General features: G+C 37.8%; 1 protein-coding gene across 4 annotated transcripts in view; it reads left to right on the top strand.

Annotated features, from left to right (window-relative positions):
- Window positions 1–16,332, top strand: part of LOC113039885 (gamma-adducin-like) — an 82,021-nt gene that overhangs the window by 61,371 nt on the left and 4,318 nt on the right. For 3 of the 4 annotated variants that reach the window (XM_026198026.1, XM_026198027.1, XM_026198028.1), the window contains 12 exons: window positions 1,268–1,406; window positions 4,441–4,592; window positions 5,036–5,116; window positions 8,460–8,609; window positions 8,741–8,884; window positions 9,572–9,670; window positions 10,107–10,280; window positions 11,709–11,960; window positions 13,138–13,254; window positions 13,631–13,714; window positions 14,136–14,259; window positions 15,149–15,226. In XM_026198026.1, coding sequence (XP_026053811.1) covers window positions 1,268–1,406; window positions 4,441–4,592; window positions 5,036–5,116; window positions 8,460–8,609; window positions 8,741–8,884; window positions 9,572–9,670; window positions 10,107–10,280; window positions 11,709–11,960; window positions 13,138–13,254; window positions 13,631–13,714; window positions 14,136–14,259; window positions 15,149–15,226 — 1,594 coding nt within the window. The remainder of the gene's footprint in view (window positions 1–1,267; window positions 1,407–4,440; window positions 4,593–5,035; window positions 5,117–8,459; window positions 8,610–8,740; window positions 8,885–9,571; window positions 9,671–10,106; window positions 10,281–11,708; window positions 11,961–13,137; window positions 13,255–13,630; window positions 13,715–14,135; window positions 14,260–15,148; window positions 15,227–16,332) is intronic. The other variant, XM_026198029.1, reaches the window with a different exon arrangement.

Below are 16,332 nucleotides of genomic sequence, written 5' to 3'. Positions count from 1 at the left end.
TTATATTTGATGAATGAGGCTCTGATTTAAATCCAAACAAACTTAAGGGCCTATTTAATTTGCTTCCTGTGTAGTTTGTTTCACCCTAGATTAGGAAATCAAGCCCCAGTGAACTTCACTGACCCACACACACACACACACACAGTCACTGAGAGTTTGGCAGGGACGGCCCACACATGGATACTTAAACACCATGCCTACTTCCCTGTGGCTGCTTGGCGACTGTGACTATGGAAATCAGACTTTATTTAACTCGATCTCTCCAGACCTTAAAGGGAGTAAAAATCCTTTATGGGGGACACACATTGTGATTTTTCCTGTGGTATCAAAATTGAAATAGAGAGTTGTATAATTTCCTTTGTATCATTAATTAATTTGGTCAAAAACAAGGATAATGGCAACTATTTTATTTTTTTGTGGCATGGCAAGTTAAAATGTGACACGGTAGAACTTCCAGATTTGAAGCCAGTAACCTGGCAAATACTGTACCATATTTGCAATACTGTACCATATAAACAACTTCATAAACTATTATGTATCCCAGTAACTGCAGTTTGCATAAAACCAATCAGTCCAGATTTTTGCTACTGATATTTTGTGTGCAAAACACATCAGACCATCAGTGAAACGAGCATGCCTGCTGAGACTACATTAACTTTCTTTTTCTGATATGCCATATATATTTGCATACTGTTTGCATGTTTGGATGTCACCAATCTCAAATACAGTGCCGAGTGAGGTGGTACATGCCTCAGTTCACATCCAGACACTTACTCACACCTGTAAATAAGACAAGTCTGTAAGCAAGAATTCAGATAGAGAGTTCAATAGCAGTCTTTGTAACTGAGGCATTGTGTGGGTTTGAGTGCTCTGTCAGTGTCGGTTTATCCTGTGATTCATTTGAGATTTATTCCAGACTCCGAAGAGGGTGTGCAGAAAAGCCTCGTACTGCTTATAAAACCAGTTACAGATGGTGTCCTTCCCTAAACATTGAAAATTAACTGTTCCAGTGGACTAAAAATTATTTTTGGATGTACCCAAAGACTCTTAGGTGGTACTTTCATCCTTCACTACCTTGTTTTTTGTAGAGAGTCTCCTCCAGCTTCAGAGGAAGTGGAGTAGGCCTCTGGGTTAATAGACTTAACTAGTAAAAAAACGGAGTATAGAAGGTTTAACATGGAGGAGCGTGAGAGGATTACAGGTCTGTGTCCATCTCTCATTACAGTGTGTGAGTCATCTCTAATCTCGTGTTTTCTTTCTCTTTCAGGCATTTAGGGATGAGCTAGAGGGACTGATCCAGGAACAAATGAACAAGGGGAACAACCCCACAGGACTGCTCGCTTTGCAGCAGATCGCAGAGTTCTTCATGGCCAGCTCCGTAGCCGGCTTCTCCACCTCCCCCATCAGTGAGTATTGCCATAGTGTGGCTCATCTACACAGGAACAGATTGCAACATTCCTCCAGTCCTCCGATGTCCCAGACTGCCCCACTCCTCCACCTATTCAGAGTTATACAGGTCGCTAAATAACTGATATTCCCATAAACAGACATTGAGGGAGGAAATACGACTAGCTATCTTACTTCTTCCTCCCTTATCACTCCGTGCATGTATCTGTTTTCTCTCTGCACTCTGCTATGTGGACCTAATCAGCAGAACATCAGTGAACCCCTTTCAGTGCTTACTGTTCATTCAAATTCATAACCTAAAGATCATAATGTGTCTGTAGACTATACACAGATCTAGGACTAATGGAAAGGTATGAGATTTAGAAATTAGACACTGATAGTTTGTTTAGATATAAAAATTATATAAATTGTTAATGTCCTCCTTTCTTTAGTGTTCCTGTAGCTCAACTGGTAGAGCGTTGCGTTAGCAAGTAAGTGCAAGGTTGGGGGTTTAATTCCCCAGGAACACATGATAGGTAAAAATTGATAGCTTGAATGCACTGTAAGTCGTTTCTTTGCCCATGCCATTGATGTAAACAAAGTTGCAAAACCAGGCCATTTAAAATGTGTCATGGTTTTGGTTTTTGAATAATGGCTGCCCATATTTGGATTTATTTAAAGCTAAATTGTCAGTAATTAAAAGATAAATTAAATGAATGTTTTATGCCTTCATTTTATAACCAGAAAAATGTAAATACACAGAATTTCAGAGGGGAAAAAACATTTCACATAAGGCTATTTAGAAAAAAAATGTTACAAATTAAGTTGTTTTTATGCTTTTAAATAATTACACGTGCTAAAACACAGAATTATGTAACAATAAAACATATGGTGAAGAAAAAAATATATAACATTTCATCATCCCCCTAACATGTAATATTTGGCATATTTGTTTTTGCAGTAGTTTTTGGGGGGTTATTTTTCCTGTAAAGATATCGAGATATATATCGTATATCAAGATATAGCAAAATATATAGAGAGATATTTTTTGATCCATATCGCCCAGCCCTAGTACTCTGTGTGATTGACTTTCCGCCCTTTGTGTTAAACTATGCATACGGACATGATGCTGTTTTGTTTATAGTTGTTTAAGCAACTTAATTATAATTGGTTTATAAACATTATTTTAAATATTATGCACTTTTTTTTACATTTAATAATTTAACAGACGCTTTTATCCAAAGTGACTTACAATTGAGAACAATAGAAGCAGTCAGGTCAACAAGAGAACAACAACAGAATACAAGTGCCATGACAAGTGTCAGTTAGTGTAGTACAGAACGCATAGCCAGGTTTTTTTTTTTTTATTAATTGAAAAGACAAGAAAAGGAAAAGTGCTAGTGTTAGTTGGTTAAGTGCAGGCGAAAAAGACGAGTCTTTAGATGTTTCTTGAAAATGAGTAAAGACTCAGTGGTATGAATTGAGATTGGGAGGTCATTCCACCAGCTGGCCACAGTCCAGGAAAAGGTCCGTGAGAGTGATTTTGAATTTCTTTGGGATGGCACCACAAGGCGTTGTTCACTTGCAGAGTGCAAACTTCTGGAGGGCACATAAGATTTAACCAGTGAGTTTAGGTAATTTGGTGCCGTGCCTGTGGTCGTCTTGTAGGCAAGCATCAGTACCTTGGTTTTAAAACGAGCGGCTACTGGTAGCCAGTGTAACCTGATGAGGAGAGGAGTAACGTGAGCTTTTTTGGCTCATTGAGGACAACCCTCGCTGCTGCATTCTGGATCAGTCGCAGTGACTTGATAGTAGAAGCAGGAAGGCCCGCCAGGAGAGCATTACAATAGTCCAGTCCAGACAAGAAGCTGGGTGGATATATTGTGTAGAATATAGTCATGTTTTCTTATTATTTGAATAAATGTGCATTAGTAATATTTTGCTCGATGTGCCCTCTAATGCCTCAGGAGAGAAGCCAAAAGCTTTTCTTCACCCTAACTAATATTATGCATTTTAAATGCGAATATATTTCACACTTTTGATAATGTTTAAGTACAAAATTCGACTTTAGTTCTTCAGCCATTTTAACAGCCTTACTACAAACACTTTTGGTTTGTTTGGCCATCTGAAGATCAAGTCTAAATGTTTAGCCAGTGAAGCGCTAGAAAGAATTTTGTCATGTTTAATCAACGGGAGTTTCTGAAACTTGTAATAACTGCAGGTCTGAAATGAGTTCCCGAATGTTTAGCCATGTGGAGTTCAAAGTTCTGGAGCGTTTGGTCAGTGGAGATCTAGAAAAAGAGCTGGATTATTTAGTCAACTGAAGTTCAAGGTTGACTTTTAGACTGTTTAGTCAGTCAGATGGGGCTCTAGAATGATTTCTGAAATGTTTAGTAAAGTGGAGTTCTGGAAACACTTTTGCAAAGTTTAGTCAAGTGGAGCTCAAGAAAGTTCTGAAATGGAAAGTATACTGGAGTTTGAGAATGATTTCCTGATACTTGTAATACCTGGAAATCTGAAATGAGTAGCAGTGAAACTCAAAGAGTTTTGGAATGTGTAATCAAATGGAGTTCTAGAATGTTTTTTTGAAACTAGTTCGGTAATACACAAACTACACAAAGTCTTGAGTGTTGTAGATGTGAAGAGCTGACTGTGTTTATTGTAGCTGGATCTTTTTTATGGCAGATTTTTTTTTTTTTTTTGACTGTTCTTTGACCAGAATCCCTCAAGGTTCTAAATAAGCGATGGTAAATTTGATTACAGCAGTGTTTTTAGCTAACTGAAAACATCTTTATTAGATTCAGGCATATCAGTGTTTCACGGACACTCTCGAGGTGTTATCAGTTAATCAGGACACAGCACTTGCTTTTAATCAGAGTTTGATTAGTATCAAGGTATCGATTTACACTTGTTTGTTGTCCATTTCCCCATGACAGATATATAGAAATCTCAATTTCAGCGCTTAAGTGGGCTAATAAATCCTTAAGTGAAGTCCATCTTAAAAAATGGTTCAAACCTGTTCTTGACTTGTCCCTCTTTGCTCTTATTTCTCAGGTTTGGGCATGGTGACCCCAATAAACGACATGTTCAGCATGGAGTCCAGTACTATGGTGAAAGGAGAGAAACAGATCCGCTGCAAACTGGCCAGCCTCTACAGACTAGTGGACCTGTTCAGCTGGGCCCACTTCACAAACTGTTACGTTACAGTAAGGCACAGCATAGCATATTGTCATTTAATATTTAACAGATTAGATATTATACATGCCTTTTATTTTAGAACAAGGAAATGCAATTGAATGATGTGCATTGTGTAATCCTGGGTTTCGCAATCCATTCCTGCAGGCCATAAACATTATAGTTCCACTAATCAGACACCCCCAGCTTAATACATGGAAAATGATATCCGCTTTCCCATTCATCATCAAATGAAATTGTTATTATTAAATTATACATGTCTACTTTTGAATTGGCTGTTAATGGACAAACATGCTTTTTGTCTCAATAATCTGTAGTTACAGCTTAACCAGGTGTTGTAAAGAAGGAAATATCAAAGTATCTGGATGCCTGTTGGAATAGATGAAGAAACCCTGAGCTAACTTGATCAGGAGAGGAAAAACAGCTGCTTATTTGTGTGTTTTAAAACTTGTAGGTTCGTGTGAGTAAGGAGCAGGATCATATCCTCATCATCCCCAGAGGACTGTCCTTCGCTGAGGCCTCTGCGTACAATCTGGTAAACAAACTGTCTGTCTTGCATTATCACGGCAGAGCCTGATAGCAGTTCTGGGAACGGCTCGAGCATCACACCACAGGGCTGCCGGGGTCACTTTGAGTGGTGGCTTTAGTTGAACTCACATTCCAGTAAGACTTGAAATAGATTGGATTCAGGCTTGTGCAGTTCTTTCCATCGGAATTCATTTATCAGTTGATTTAAATGATAAATAATTACTTAATGTTTCCGTTTTGATAGCTTCAGGTTATATTTTGTGATCCTTTCGCTTTTTTGTGTGATCTAGCAGTCTGATTAAATTATAAATGAGACAATGATATTGCCTAGAGCTAAATAATATGCATTTGGGATTTTTGCATAGAGTGAATGCATTGGCAGACATTGACTGAGCTCAGTGCTCGTTGCCAATGTGTGGCATGTGCTTAATCAGCCGGTTATTTCTTTGAAATCTCAGTGTGGGTTTTGGATTTGCACTAGCCTGTGTGTTCATGTCCGTCGGAGGCTTTTAGAGCCTGTAGTTGTTCATGCTTATTATTTTCTAATCGTATTGCGGTGGTCCTTAATCCTGGTCCTGGAAAACCCCAGCAAAAAAGCTCAAAGTATACTTTGAGTAGCCAAACACGTAGCTCACACACCATTTTTTGCACTAGAAAAAAAAGTTTCTGTGCTATATCTCTCCAGAAGTTATGAAGTTATGTTTTTTTTAAACTAGAATTGCATATCTTCACTCATAAACGCGAACATCTATTCTTCATATTCATCTCCAGTAGTGTATCATTCTGTCTCTTCTGGTTTTATCAACTGAGAAAAAACCCCTAGATATTGTTGCCATTTTGTGGACTAATTAATTTGTGCAAAAACACTGAAGGGGTTTGTCTACACTTGTACACACTTAATCTGGAGTCACATCAGATTCTGTTAAAGTCAAAGCTTTTAATTTGTTAATGACTAACCACCCTAATAACAACACACTTTATGGTAAGTACCAAGGTTTTCCTGACTACCACCACATGACAGAAGTGCATAAATCAAGTTTATACAAGCATTTGTGACTGCATTAACGCCCTTGCTAAGAGTTCACTTCTGGCTCACATCTGCAAACCACAAGTTAGATGGTGACAAGTAGAACCGAACCAGTTCTTGAGGTTTTGAGCGTTTTTCTCTCCCGCTGGCGTATTAATGAGTTTTGACATGCTGCTTGTGGTGGATGCTGTTTTGACAAATTCCTGCCAATCAGGTGATTTAACGCTGGATCAGATTTGTGAAGCACATTTGTCCTCCTGCCTGCAGCATTTCTGACTCAGTGAACAGAATTGAAAGCGCGAGCAGTGGCAGTATCCGCATCTGACTCGCACTCTTGTGCTGGCTAATGCTGTTTTTAATGCAGTGAGTGCTGTGCTGAATTTTATGACCACTGCCACAAACACATATTTCACAGTCCTGAGACACACACTCAGTCATTGTGCCATTTCAGGATTAGGGCAGATCAGATTTTTTGCTCATTCATTATAGGTGCATGTCGACCTATTATGCATGGATCAAAGCCAGTTCAGGTTCGTCCAGTTTCTTTTTGTTTGCGTGGACAGTGAGAGGTAGATAAAGAGCGATCTCGTTTGCATAGGCAGAACATGCAGGATTTTTCGTCTCTGTGTGTATGAGAGCGACAGTGTTGCTGACACAGTCATTCAGAGCCGTTCTCGTCTTCTGTGGGCGTGGCCTTGGGGACTGCGCCCGCTGGAACGAGGCCAGCAATCTGGGTCAGAGTTTTATTAACCCTCTACACGATCGCTCACTTTCACACTCTCTCTTCTACACTCATTATTTCACTAAACCTTCTTAACAGCGAACATAACATTAACACTACATCCGAGCACTTCTTGAAGAGGAATGTCTGTGGATGAAGCACATCTCACATAAATGACACTTTCTGTTGGTCAGCATGGTGAATCCAACCTAAACCTGGTGTGAAAAATGCATGGGGAAAACCTTTTTCATTACCCGTGAAAACCTGCCAAAGAGCAGTGCATGCAGCCGCACCTCAAGAAGCATGTTCAGATCCCTTACCGCAGGAATGAGCAATGTTGATTAGCAGTGTTTTGCTAAAGCAAGCATCCCTGTAACTCTTACATAATGTGGCATGAGAGTTCATGTCTGTGGAGCAACTGCTGTAAACCGTTCCAAATGTTCATGTAACAGGAAATGTAACTCGTAGTTTTGTTTTTGCCGTTTCATGCTTTTTATGTGCCCTGTTGAAAGTGTTTATTTCGCTCCTTAAAAGGCATTTATTGCATCATAAACTAAAACCAACTTTCTCTGCAACCAACTCTCTCTCCAAATGAAATGCAAGATTTCATAAGATCTCGTGAGAGAACAGCTAGGTCTTGATTCAGTCCATTAGCGTTCATGTGGTGGCATAGTACAGCAGATACGTCCATGCAGAAGTGGACCAACTTCCTGTGGGGATGTGCTAGTATGCTCTGCAGTAAGAAAAGCATGAGAGAACAGTCACATGATATTAGTGCTGTGTATAAATATGATCTCTATGAGCTTGGATGTCAATAACAGCAGCGGGACAGTGTGTTTATTTTAAGCTGGTAGTGATGTGGGGTATGGCATCGACAGCGACAAGCATGTGAAAAGCATGTTGGGTGGCCTGTTACAGGGCAAGCATGTGATGCAATTTGATACTCAATCAGAGCTCTTTGAGGTAACACATGTGCAAAAACACCTCCATTCACTGACTGACACACACACACACAAAAGTTTGTAGTCAAGTCTACAATTATTTGATCCAAAAATAAAATAAAAAAAATATTTAAGGTTCCTTGATAGATAAAAAGTAAAAAAAAAAAAAGAAAATGAATAAATGTAAATGTAAAAAGAACAGGCTTTATTTTGAAATTGAAATGATCTACAAGTCTCTGCTGTCGCTTTTAATCAGTTTGCTGGGGAAACTACAAATTTCTTAAATACAAAAGTCGTTGAACGTTAGTGTAAACCAGCTTGATCAGGCTGTGAACTTCCTGGAGTATTTCCCCATTGGTCATCATCTGTTGACAATACCAGGAACTGGAGGCTTATTTAAAACATTAACCGAGTCATCCACCGGTTCTTCGTGTATCTCTGATGACAGTTCCTTCCTGATGCACAGTGCACAGTGTCAGGTTTAAAAGGAAATGAGAGATAGTGTAGGATGTGGGAACAAAGAGCGATCAGATACTGTATCCATGCTAATATTGATTTCTTTAATAAAGCTTGTGTAGCCTCACAGGCATCAGTGTCTTTGGCCTACATTTTTACAGTCATCTTCAGTGATAAACTCCATTGTGTTTGTGTGGTTCTCCAGGTGAAGGTGAATATTCTTGGTGACGTGATCGATCAGGGCTCCACCAACCTGCAGATCGACCCGGATGGCTTCAGTCCTCACGCTGCCATCTACTCCGTGAGACCTGATGTGCGCTGCGTCATTCACATCCGCACACCGGCCACCGCTGCTGTAAGTCTCCGTCCAGTCACGCCTGCTTCTGCTCCACATGCTCTCAACAGTTCCTAAGTAACATGTAGCTGACATTTTACATTAAAACTGTAAATCGCCATGACTTGCATTGATCTCTTCTGTCATGTCAGGTGTCGTCTATGAAGTGCGGCCTTCTGGCCATCTCTCAGGAATCTCTGATCCTGGGTGACATTGCCTATTACAACTACCAAGGCAGTCTGGACGAGCAAGAGGAGCGCATAGAGCTGCAGAAAGCCCTCGGACCATCGGCGAAGGTGAACTACTTCCTGTGCTTGTCATTAGCTATGTTTACAGCCACCTATTTTAAGCGCATTTTGGAATATTGGATAAAAAAACATTGGATAGATACACCAAGATGAGCATAAATTCGAAAAATGCACTGATAAGAAATTTAAAAAAATTACGCAATGAACTAAGTTGGATACATTCCTTAACTGGTGAAAAAACATGCATTAAATAAGCTAAAAATTATTTAATGCGCATCAAAAAAGACATAAAACTGGAGCAACCAACAGACCGATCTCATTGCACAGCATCTGAAATGCCAATTTAATCATTGTTAAATTTTTGAGCAGAATCTCGTCAAAATGCTTTGTTATAATTAACTCCCAGAAATGCAGGCTCCAAAAATTAGATAACATGACTGGTTCGTCTCTGCGCTCTGAAGCTCGTAATTATATTCAGTGAAAATTGAACTTTTACAGAGCAAATTGAACTTTTCTTTGTAATGTTGAGCGCAACTTAACCAGAAGTGACGATTTTGATCTATTCAACACGTTGGATGGAAATGGTGATTTATTTGCAAATGGTTTATGTGATTTTGTGCATACGTTTAATTCGTGACTTTGGATGGAAACATAGCTAATGTCATTGAGAATGAAAGTATAAAATACAGTTTTTAAGTGTGCTAGATAATTAGGTATGTGTTGTGTGTGTTGCAGGTGTTGGTTTTAAGGAATCATGGGATTGTAGCTCTCGGCGAGACCATTGAGGAGGCCTTTCACTACATTTACAACGCTCAGTTGGCCTGTGAAATACAGGTAAAACTGTCCTCACTCTCGTTGACTTTTACAGTTTATTAGATTTGATTGATGCTTTTTAAACACAAAAGTACTCATGGCTAATACAAAGTCTGGTGCTGTTTGGAAAATTCTGATGGCTCTAGTTCAATTAAAATAAGGTATCTTATAGGCCATACTAGACTGAGTCAGGCATTTACTGAAGGGAAAAGAGCAGCCAACATGTTAGTATTGTAGCACTAACTCCACTAACACAAGTTTTAATGTGACGAGACAATGATTACAAATGAAGCACACACTTTGAAGGGCTCAGTTTGCAAAATTCTACATTGAATTGTATTAAATGTTCATAATTATTTTAAAAAATAAGTTTGTATTATGTGTCCGTAAACTGATACAGCAGTAAATGCAATAAAACCATTCAATTTCTGTACAATATCTGCACATCTCGCTGTAGGTGAATGCGTTCTCGTGCGCTGGAGGAGTGGAGAACCTGATCGTGTTGGATCTGGAGAAGTACAGATCTCGGACGCAGGGGGTGGCAGAAGCCGGGGTCAACATGGGCTCTCAGCACAAGTGGAGGCTGGGAGAGCTGGAGTTCGAGTCGCTCATGAGAATGATGGACAACCTGGTGAGTGTTTGTGTGAGCCTCGCTGCCAGAGAGATACAGATACAGCGCACCAGTGGATATGAACACTGCTTTAAACCAAGCCGTCGAGCCAAAAACAGCCTAAAGCGGCTGCTAAATGACTACTTACTACTAGTCCAGCTGTGTTTGAGAGGAATAATCACAGCAGAGAGACTGGAAAATCACTTATTTCTTCGGCTTTTAGTCTTTTTCTTTTTCCGCCCTCCTTCCTCTCCTATTAGGCAGTCGAACGGAGATAGAAGAAACGAGAGAGAGCCAAAACTCTTTTCTCTCTCTCTCGTTCTTTCTGTCGGTCTGTCTCTTTCTCCAGCTGTGCAGACCGTGCTGTTTTCTCTCTCTCCGTCCGTGTGAGAGAGGGAAGAATGCAGGCATGTGGACAGTCTGTTTTCTCAGCCGCGGCAGAAGAATGGAGTGATGTGGAAGATGATAATGATACGGTGTGTCGCTCAGTGAGCCGCCGTCACCATGCGCTTTTCCTGCTTCTGCTGGAGAGCTGCAGCGTGTGGTTACATAATGTGCTCGAAACGCAGATGGACCTTTAGTAGCTGGCCATTTCTTTCTGCAAAGTTAGTTTCCAAGCAGCGCTGATTATATAAACCAATTCAGTTCAATAATTCACAGTTCAATCATTCATTAAGCATTCATTAACTCATAAAAGACATTTAAATTATTTAAGAATAGGTCCTTATAGTTACTAGAATTAAGCTAGTTTTAAACATTACATTTTTTATTTATATATATATATATATATATATATATATATATATATATATATATATATATATAAGCAATTAAATGAGAATAAATTGAGTTTTTGTTGTTTCTAATCTGACTTCACTTTTGTATTGTTAAATATTTAAATAATAATTATATTCGATTTATTATTGTGTATGTATTAATATATAAATTATAAATGATTATAGAGTTAGAAATGTGTAGTATTTAATCATTTATTTATATATATATATATATATATATATATATATATATATATATATATATATATATATATATATATATATTATTGCATACACAAAATTAAATTTAATTGTATTATTGACGTTTTTAACGATACAAATAAAAATATTCTAGGAAGTTAAATTCTTGTCTTATTAAAGAGCTTTAGAATGAATATTTCATAAGTCTAGATAATAAATATTGACTAAGTGTGTACATATATATGTATATATTTATAATGTGTGTGTGTCTGTGTGAACTGTAATTTCATTTCATTACATTTATAGTTTCTAGAATGATTAGTTTTTTTAAGTTATTAACTATAAGTTTTTAATTTATTTGTAGTTCTTGTTCAAAGTATTTATGGGTTTATAAGTTTGTTCCTATTCTATTATTCTGCATACTTGTCTTCTGTTTTTCATGTATGTTGTAAACCTTTCTGTTGTTCTTCAGGGTTACAGGACAGGCTACACGTACCGGCACCCCATCGTGCGAGAGAAGCCGCGGCACAAGAGTGAAGTGGAGATTCCTGCGACAGTGACGGCGTTCATGTTCGACGACGACGACGCTCCACGCTTCCCGCTGAAGTTACTGCAGCAGCGACAGCAGAGAGAGAAAACACGCTGGCTCAATTCACCCAACTGCTACATGAAGGTGAACGTGTCGGATGGGGCGAGCCAGGAGAACGGACGCACCAAGACCACGGTGAGGCTCAGCACAGCTCGGTTATGGGCATCTGAGATCTGAGCAATCCCATTTTCTAAAGTCTTTTGACTGTTAAAAAGGGGATTGATGTTAAAGTAGTAAATCTCTCTTATCAGACAGTGGTAGTATGTGGTTATTTCCTGAGCATACCTTACGGCAGATGAAATGAGACCACTGAAGCCTCAGGAATAACTTCTGTCAGATGAATGGAGACCACTGTCTTCAAGCCTCATGTCAAACTCAGTTCCCTCCTGACCTCTAGTGGTCCAGCTTTAGTGTTACAGCTTTCTCCGCATTTTCTTAGGGCCCTGTGAAATTATTCTGATTTCTAGATTCTGTTTTAATGCTTAAATGTTGTATCTATATAATTGAAATCTTGAAACTTTCACAATTTATTAAAAGTAAAAAAAAATACATTCTGGGACCCTTGTATAATTGTTTTTTCCCCTTTCTGTTTTATTTTTTGTTTACCTATTTTAATTGTATTTTAATTGCTTATTCAATTTAAGTAATAAAAATGCATGTCTAATTGAAATCATGAAGAGCGGAGCAAATATTACATCTTCAGAGAATAAAATATTACTTTGTGTTGTTTTCCTTATTTCCATTTAAATGGTTTAATAAAATTGTAATAATCGTAAAACTTGTCTTCTCAAATCTCAATTGCATTCATAAAATCTTTTTATAATAAAGTCCTATAAAATGTGTTATGTTGTTAGAAATTCTTTGATGACTGTTGTAATTTTTAATTTGCCAGACAAATTGAGGTTCTCTGTTAAAATTAAAACATGGGGAAAAAATAGTGATTTATAAAATAGCGTTAATAATTGTATTATATAATTTATTTTGAGAAATACAATGTGTTCTTGGCCACATGTAGTGACACTGCACCACGAGCATCATGCGTGTTTTAGTATGTGTAGCAGATGAAACTGTGCCGCTCATTCACCAAGAATGAGATCCAACTCAAAACTAGGCATTCGAGCATATGTTTTCATGGCAGAAATGTGTACTTGGTATAATTGAGTTTATTGGACAGAATGGTGTTTTTCTAAACCGCAGTAACTAGACTTCTACACTGACTCTGAATGCTCTCAAATGCTTCAAAATCTCTAAAGCCTGTATTTGTTTTCTTGAGTTCTGCACTAAATCTCTTTCTCTAACTCCTCCTCTACAGTGGATGAAGTCTGATGAGGGGGGGAACACCAGCGGGACTCCCATCCGAATTGAAGATCCCAACCAGTTTGTTCCTCTGAACACGAACCCCAGTGAAGTTCTGGAGAAGAGGAGTAAGGTGAGAAATCAACAAATCCCATGTCTGCATGCACACTTGCTCCAAAGGCAAAATAAAAAAAAATCTATAATAGCATTTCTGTGACTTTCCAAATAAAGAAAGCATATAGTGAGATTATTATTACTTGTGCCATTTCTTTCTTCTGTTGAACTCAACAGATATTTGGAAGAATGTTGGTAACCCAACAGCTGCTGGTTGCCATTGACTCCTAATGTATTTTCTTTCTATACTATGGAAGTAAATGGCTACTGTCAAGTGTTTGGTTGCCAACATTCTTCAAAATACCTTTTTTTTTTTTGATGTTCACCAAACAAAATGAACTCACCATTTTATTGATGTGACTGAGTCTTAAACTGCTTTCTGGTGATCCTTTCAGATTCGTGAACAGAACCGGTTTGACATGATGACCGCAGGGCCGCAGTCACAGCGGCTGGCAGGGATTGTGGTGGAAAGACCCCCGGTGAGTGTCAGAGGGACATCCGTGTCACCAGGTGGCGCCAGATCCTCTCACAGACCGTTGAACCGTGCTGAATTAAGCATTAGTTTAAGAGAAAAAGGCCTCATTTTTCACAGCACAGTCTTACGAAGCTCTGTTTTTCATTTAAAGGGACAGTCGCCAGTCCATGTAAAATCCCAGGGAGTTTTGTTTGTCGCTGTGTCACGGTTTTCATATTTTTAAATATCTGCATCATTCCTTGTTACATTGAAATCTTTTAGTTTGGGATTTGCGTTGTTCTCGTTTCATATTTAGTTTTAATATTCGAGGATTTGTGGCTTGTCTAGCTTTCAAATGCCCAGTGATCAACACATCTGTGTGTTTGAGTGGTGGGTGTCTTATTTTGTTTTCTGTACCCTGCCCCCCCCCACACACACATGTGCAGCCGTACACAGGCGAAGACGAGGAGCAGACGGGACCGCTTCCTCCAAACCCCTTCAGCGAGCTGAGCGAGAAAGTGCTGGAGGACTACCAGAAACGACTAGAGCAACATCAAATCAGAGTAGACGGTAAAACACGCTCACGAGTCTCTCACACCTCCACCGTACTCTACCGCTCAAATATAGATGTGTATATAATACCGTTAGGGATGTAACGGTTCACTCATGCTTCTGGTTTCTCATTATTTTTATTACAAAATGAGATTGAAGGCATTATACAGTAAATGAACAGGTGTTGTTTTATTAGGCTATTGCTGCACGTTTCTTAGTAAAATTGAAATATAACAAAACTAAATTGAAATTTTAAAACAAACCCCAAATCAAACAAGCACGTTACACAAAGAAATGTCTTCATATGAACAGAATAAGGCTTTTTCTGAGCTCTTCCCATTTAAAATCAGAGCCGACCAATGCATTTGAACCACAATCCAAACATGTAACATGAGCAGTGTTTGGTTTAAATAAGATCGTATAGTTTCACAATTTAAAGCCTAAACAGAATGGTCCTGTATTAGCTTTGTGAAACTACACTACATTAAACATCCACACTGAACTAAAAAGCAGCAGATGGACTGAGAGTCTCTGACAGTAGGTGGCGCTTATGAACAGCAAGTGGTGCATTGTTACATCCCTACTAACCCCAAACTTTCAAACTGGTGTAAACTAATAAATAAAGACCACTGTGATGCATGATACCTCCTTGCTTTTAAGAACACCTCATTTCCTGTTCCCAAAGTCACACACACACACACATATATATATATATATATATGACCCAGTCAATGCTAATGGTGTAACTCGGCCCTCATAGCTAAAAATCAATAGAATGCATCTTGCACAGGACTAACTTGAATGCATCCAGCCGAGACTGTCTGTCCTGTGACTGTGTCCTCTCATATTAACCTGTCCACTTCTCTAACTGTCTGTCTGTCTGTTCACTAACAACTGACTCCTGCAGATGAAGAGCAGCTCACGTCAGACGACGCTTCCACACTCTCTCAGTCAGTGTCTCCACAAAACACTCCCGCTAAAGAAGGTATAGCACACTGAAAGAGCAGCTGTGACCTGTGTGTGTGTGTGTGCGTGTGCGTGTGATGCAGCTCCAAACTGCAGTGTGTTAGCATATCATGTCAATATTAGCTGCAAATGTTTACCAGGGTTGCTGGGTAACAGTTCAAAGGGAAAATGAAAGAAAACACTGTGAGAAATGTATTATACTGGAAAAGAGCAAAGTATAAGCTAAAATAATTAAAATAGTTTTGGTAACTGAAGTGAATCTGAAATAAAACACACAGACAGATACACACACACACACACACACACACACACACACATATATATATATATATATATATATATATATATATATATATATATATATATATATATATAACATAAAAAGAAACAGCTTTGAGATACTTTTATAGTTTTTTTTTAATATACAATTGAGTTATTTTATGCTTTCATTTTTGTTTAGTAATTTTGTTGTTAGTCGTTTTTAGCTGTTTTTATTTTTTATGTCTATATAGGATTTATTCATTTTTATTTCAGCTTTAGTAAACTCTAATAACTAGGGCTAAAACCATTATTATATATTTTTTTCATTTGTTTATTTATAATGCTAAAATAAAATAAACATTACATTTTTAAAAACAAATGAATTTTATTAATATTTTGAATCAGTGTTTATTTTTGACGTTTTCATTTTCATTTCGTAATTTTGTTGTCTTTGTCATTTTTAGCTTTTTTATTTTTATGTCTATATAGGATTTATAAATTTTTATTTAAAACCATTATTATTATTATTATTATTTTCATTTATGTTTATTTATAATCCTAAAATAAAATATAAACATTAGATGAAAAAACAACAGTTTTAATATTATGAATCCGTTTTTATTTTTTACGTTTTCATTTTGATTTCGTAATTTTGTTGTGTTTGTCATTTTTAGCCGTTTTATTTTTTATATTTTTATGTCTATAGGATTTATTCATGTTTATTTCAGTTGTAGTTTACTGTAATAATGAGATTAACTTGGTCTATGTATAATAGACTACTGGATTGCTCATGACGTCATGAAAGTGAAGCCGCCATATTAGTAAACTCTAGTATTGCCTTAAATTCTGTTGAATTAATAGAAA

The sequence above is a fragment of the Carassius auratus genome, chromosome 22 (genome assembly GCF_003368295.1).
Source record: "Carassius auratus strain Wakin chromosome 22, ASM336829v1, whole genome shotgun sequence".
NCBI classification, from domain to species: domain Eukaryota; kingdom Metazoa; phylum Chordata; class Actinopteri; order Cypriniformes; family Cyprinidae; genus Carassius; species Carassius auratus.
This window is presented reverse-complemented; position numbering and strand designations above follow the sequence as displayed.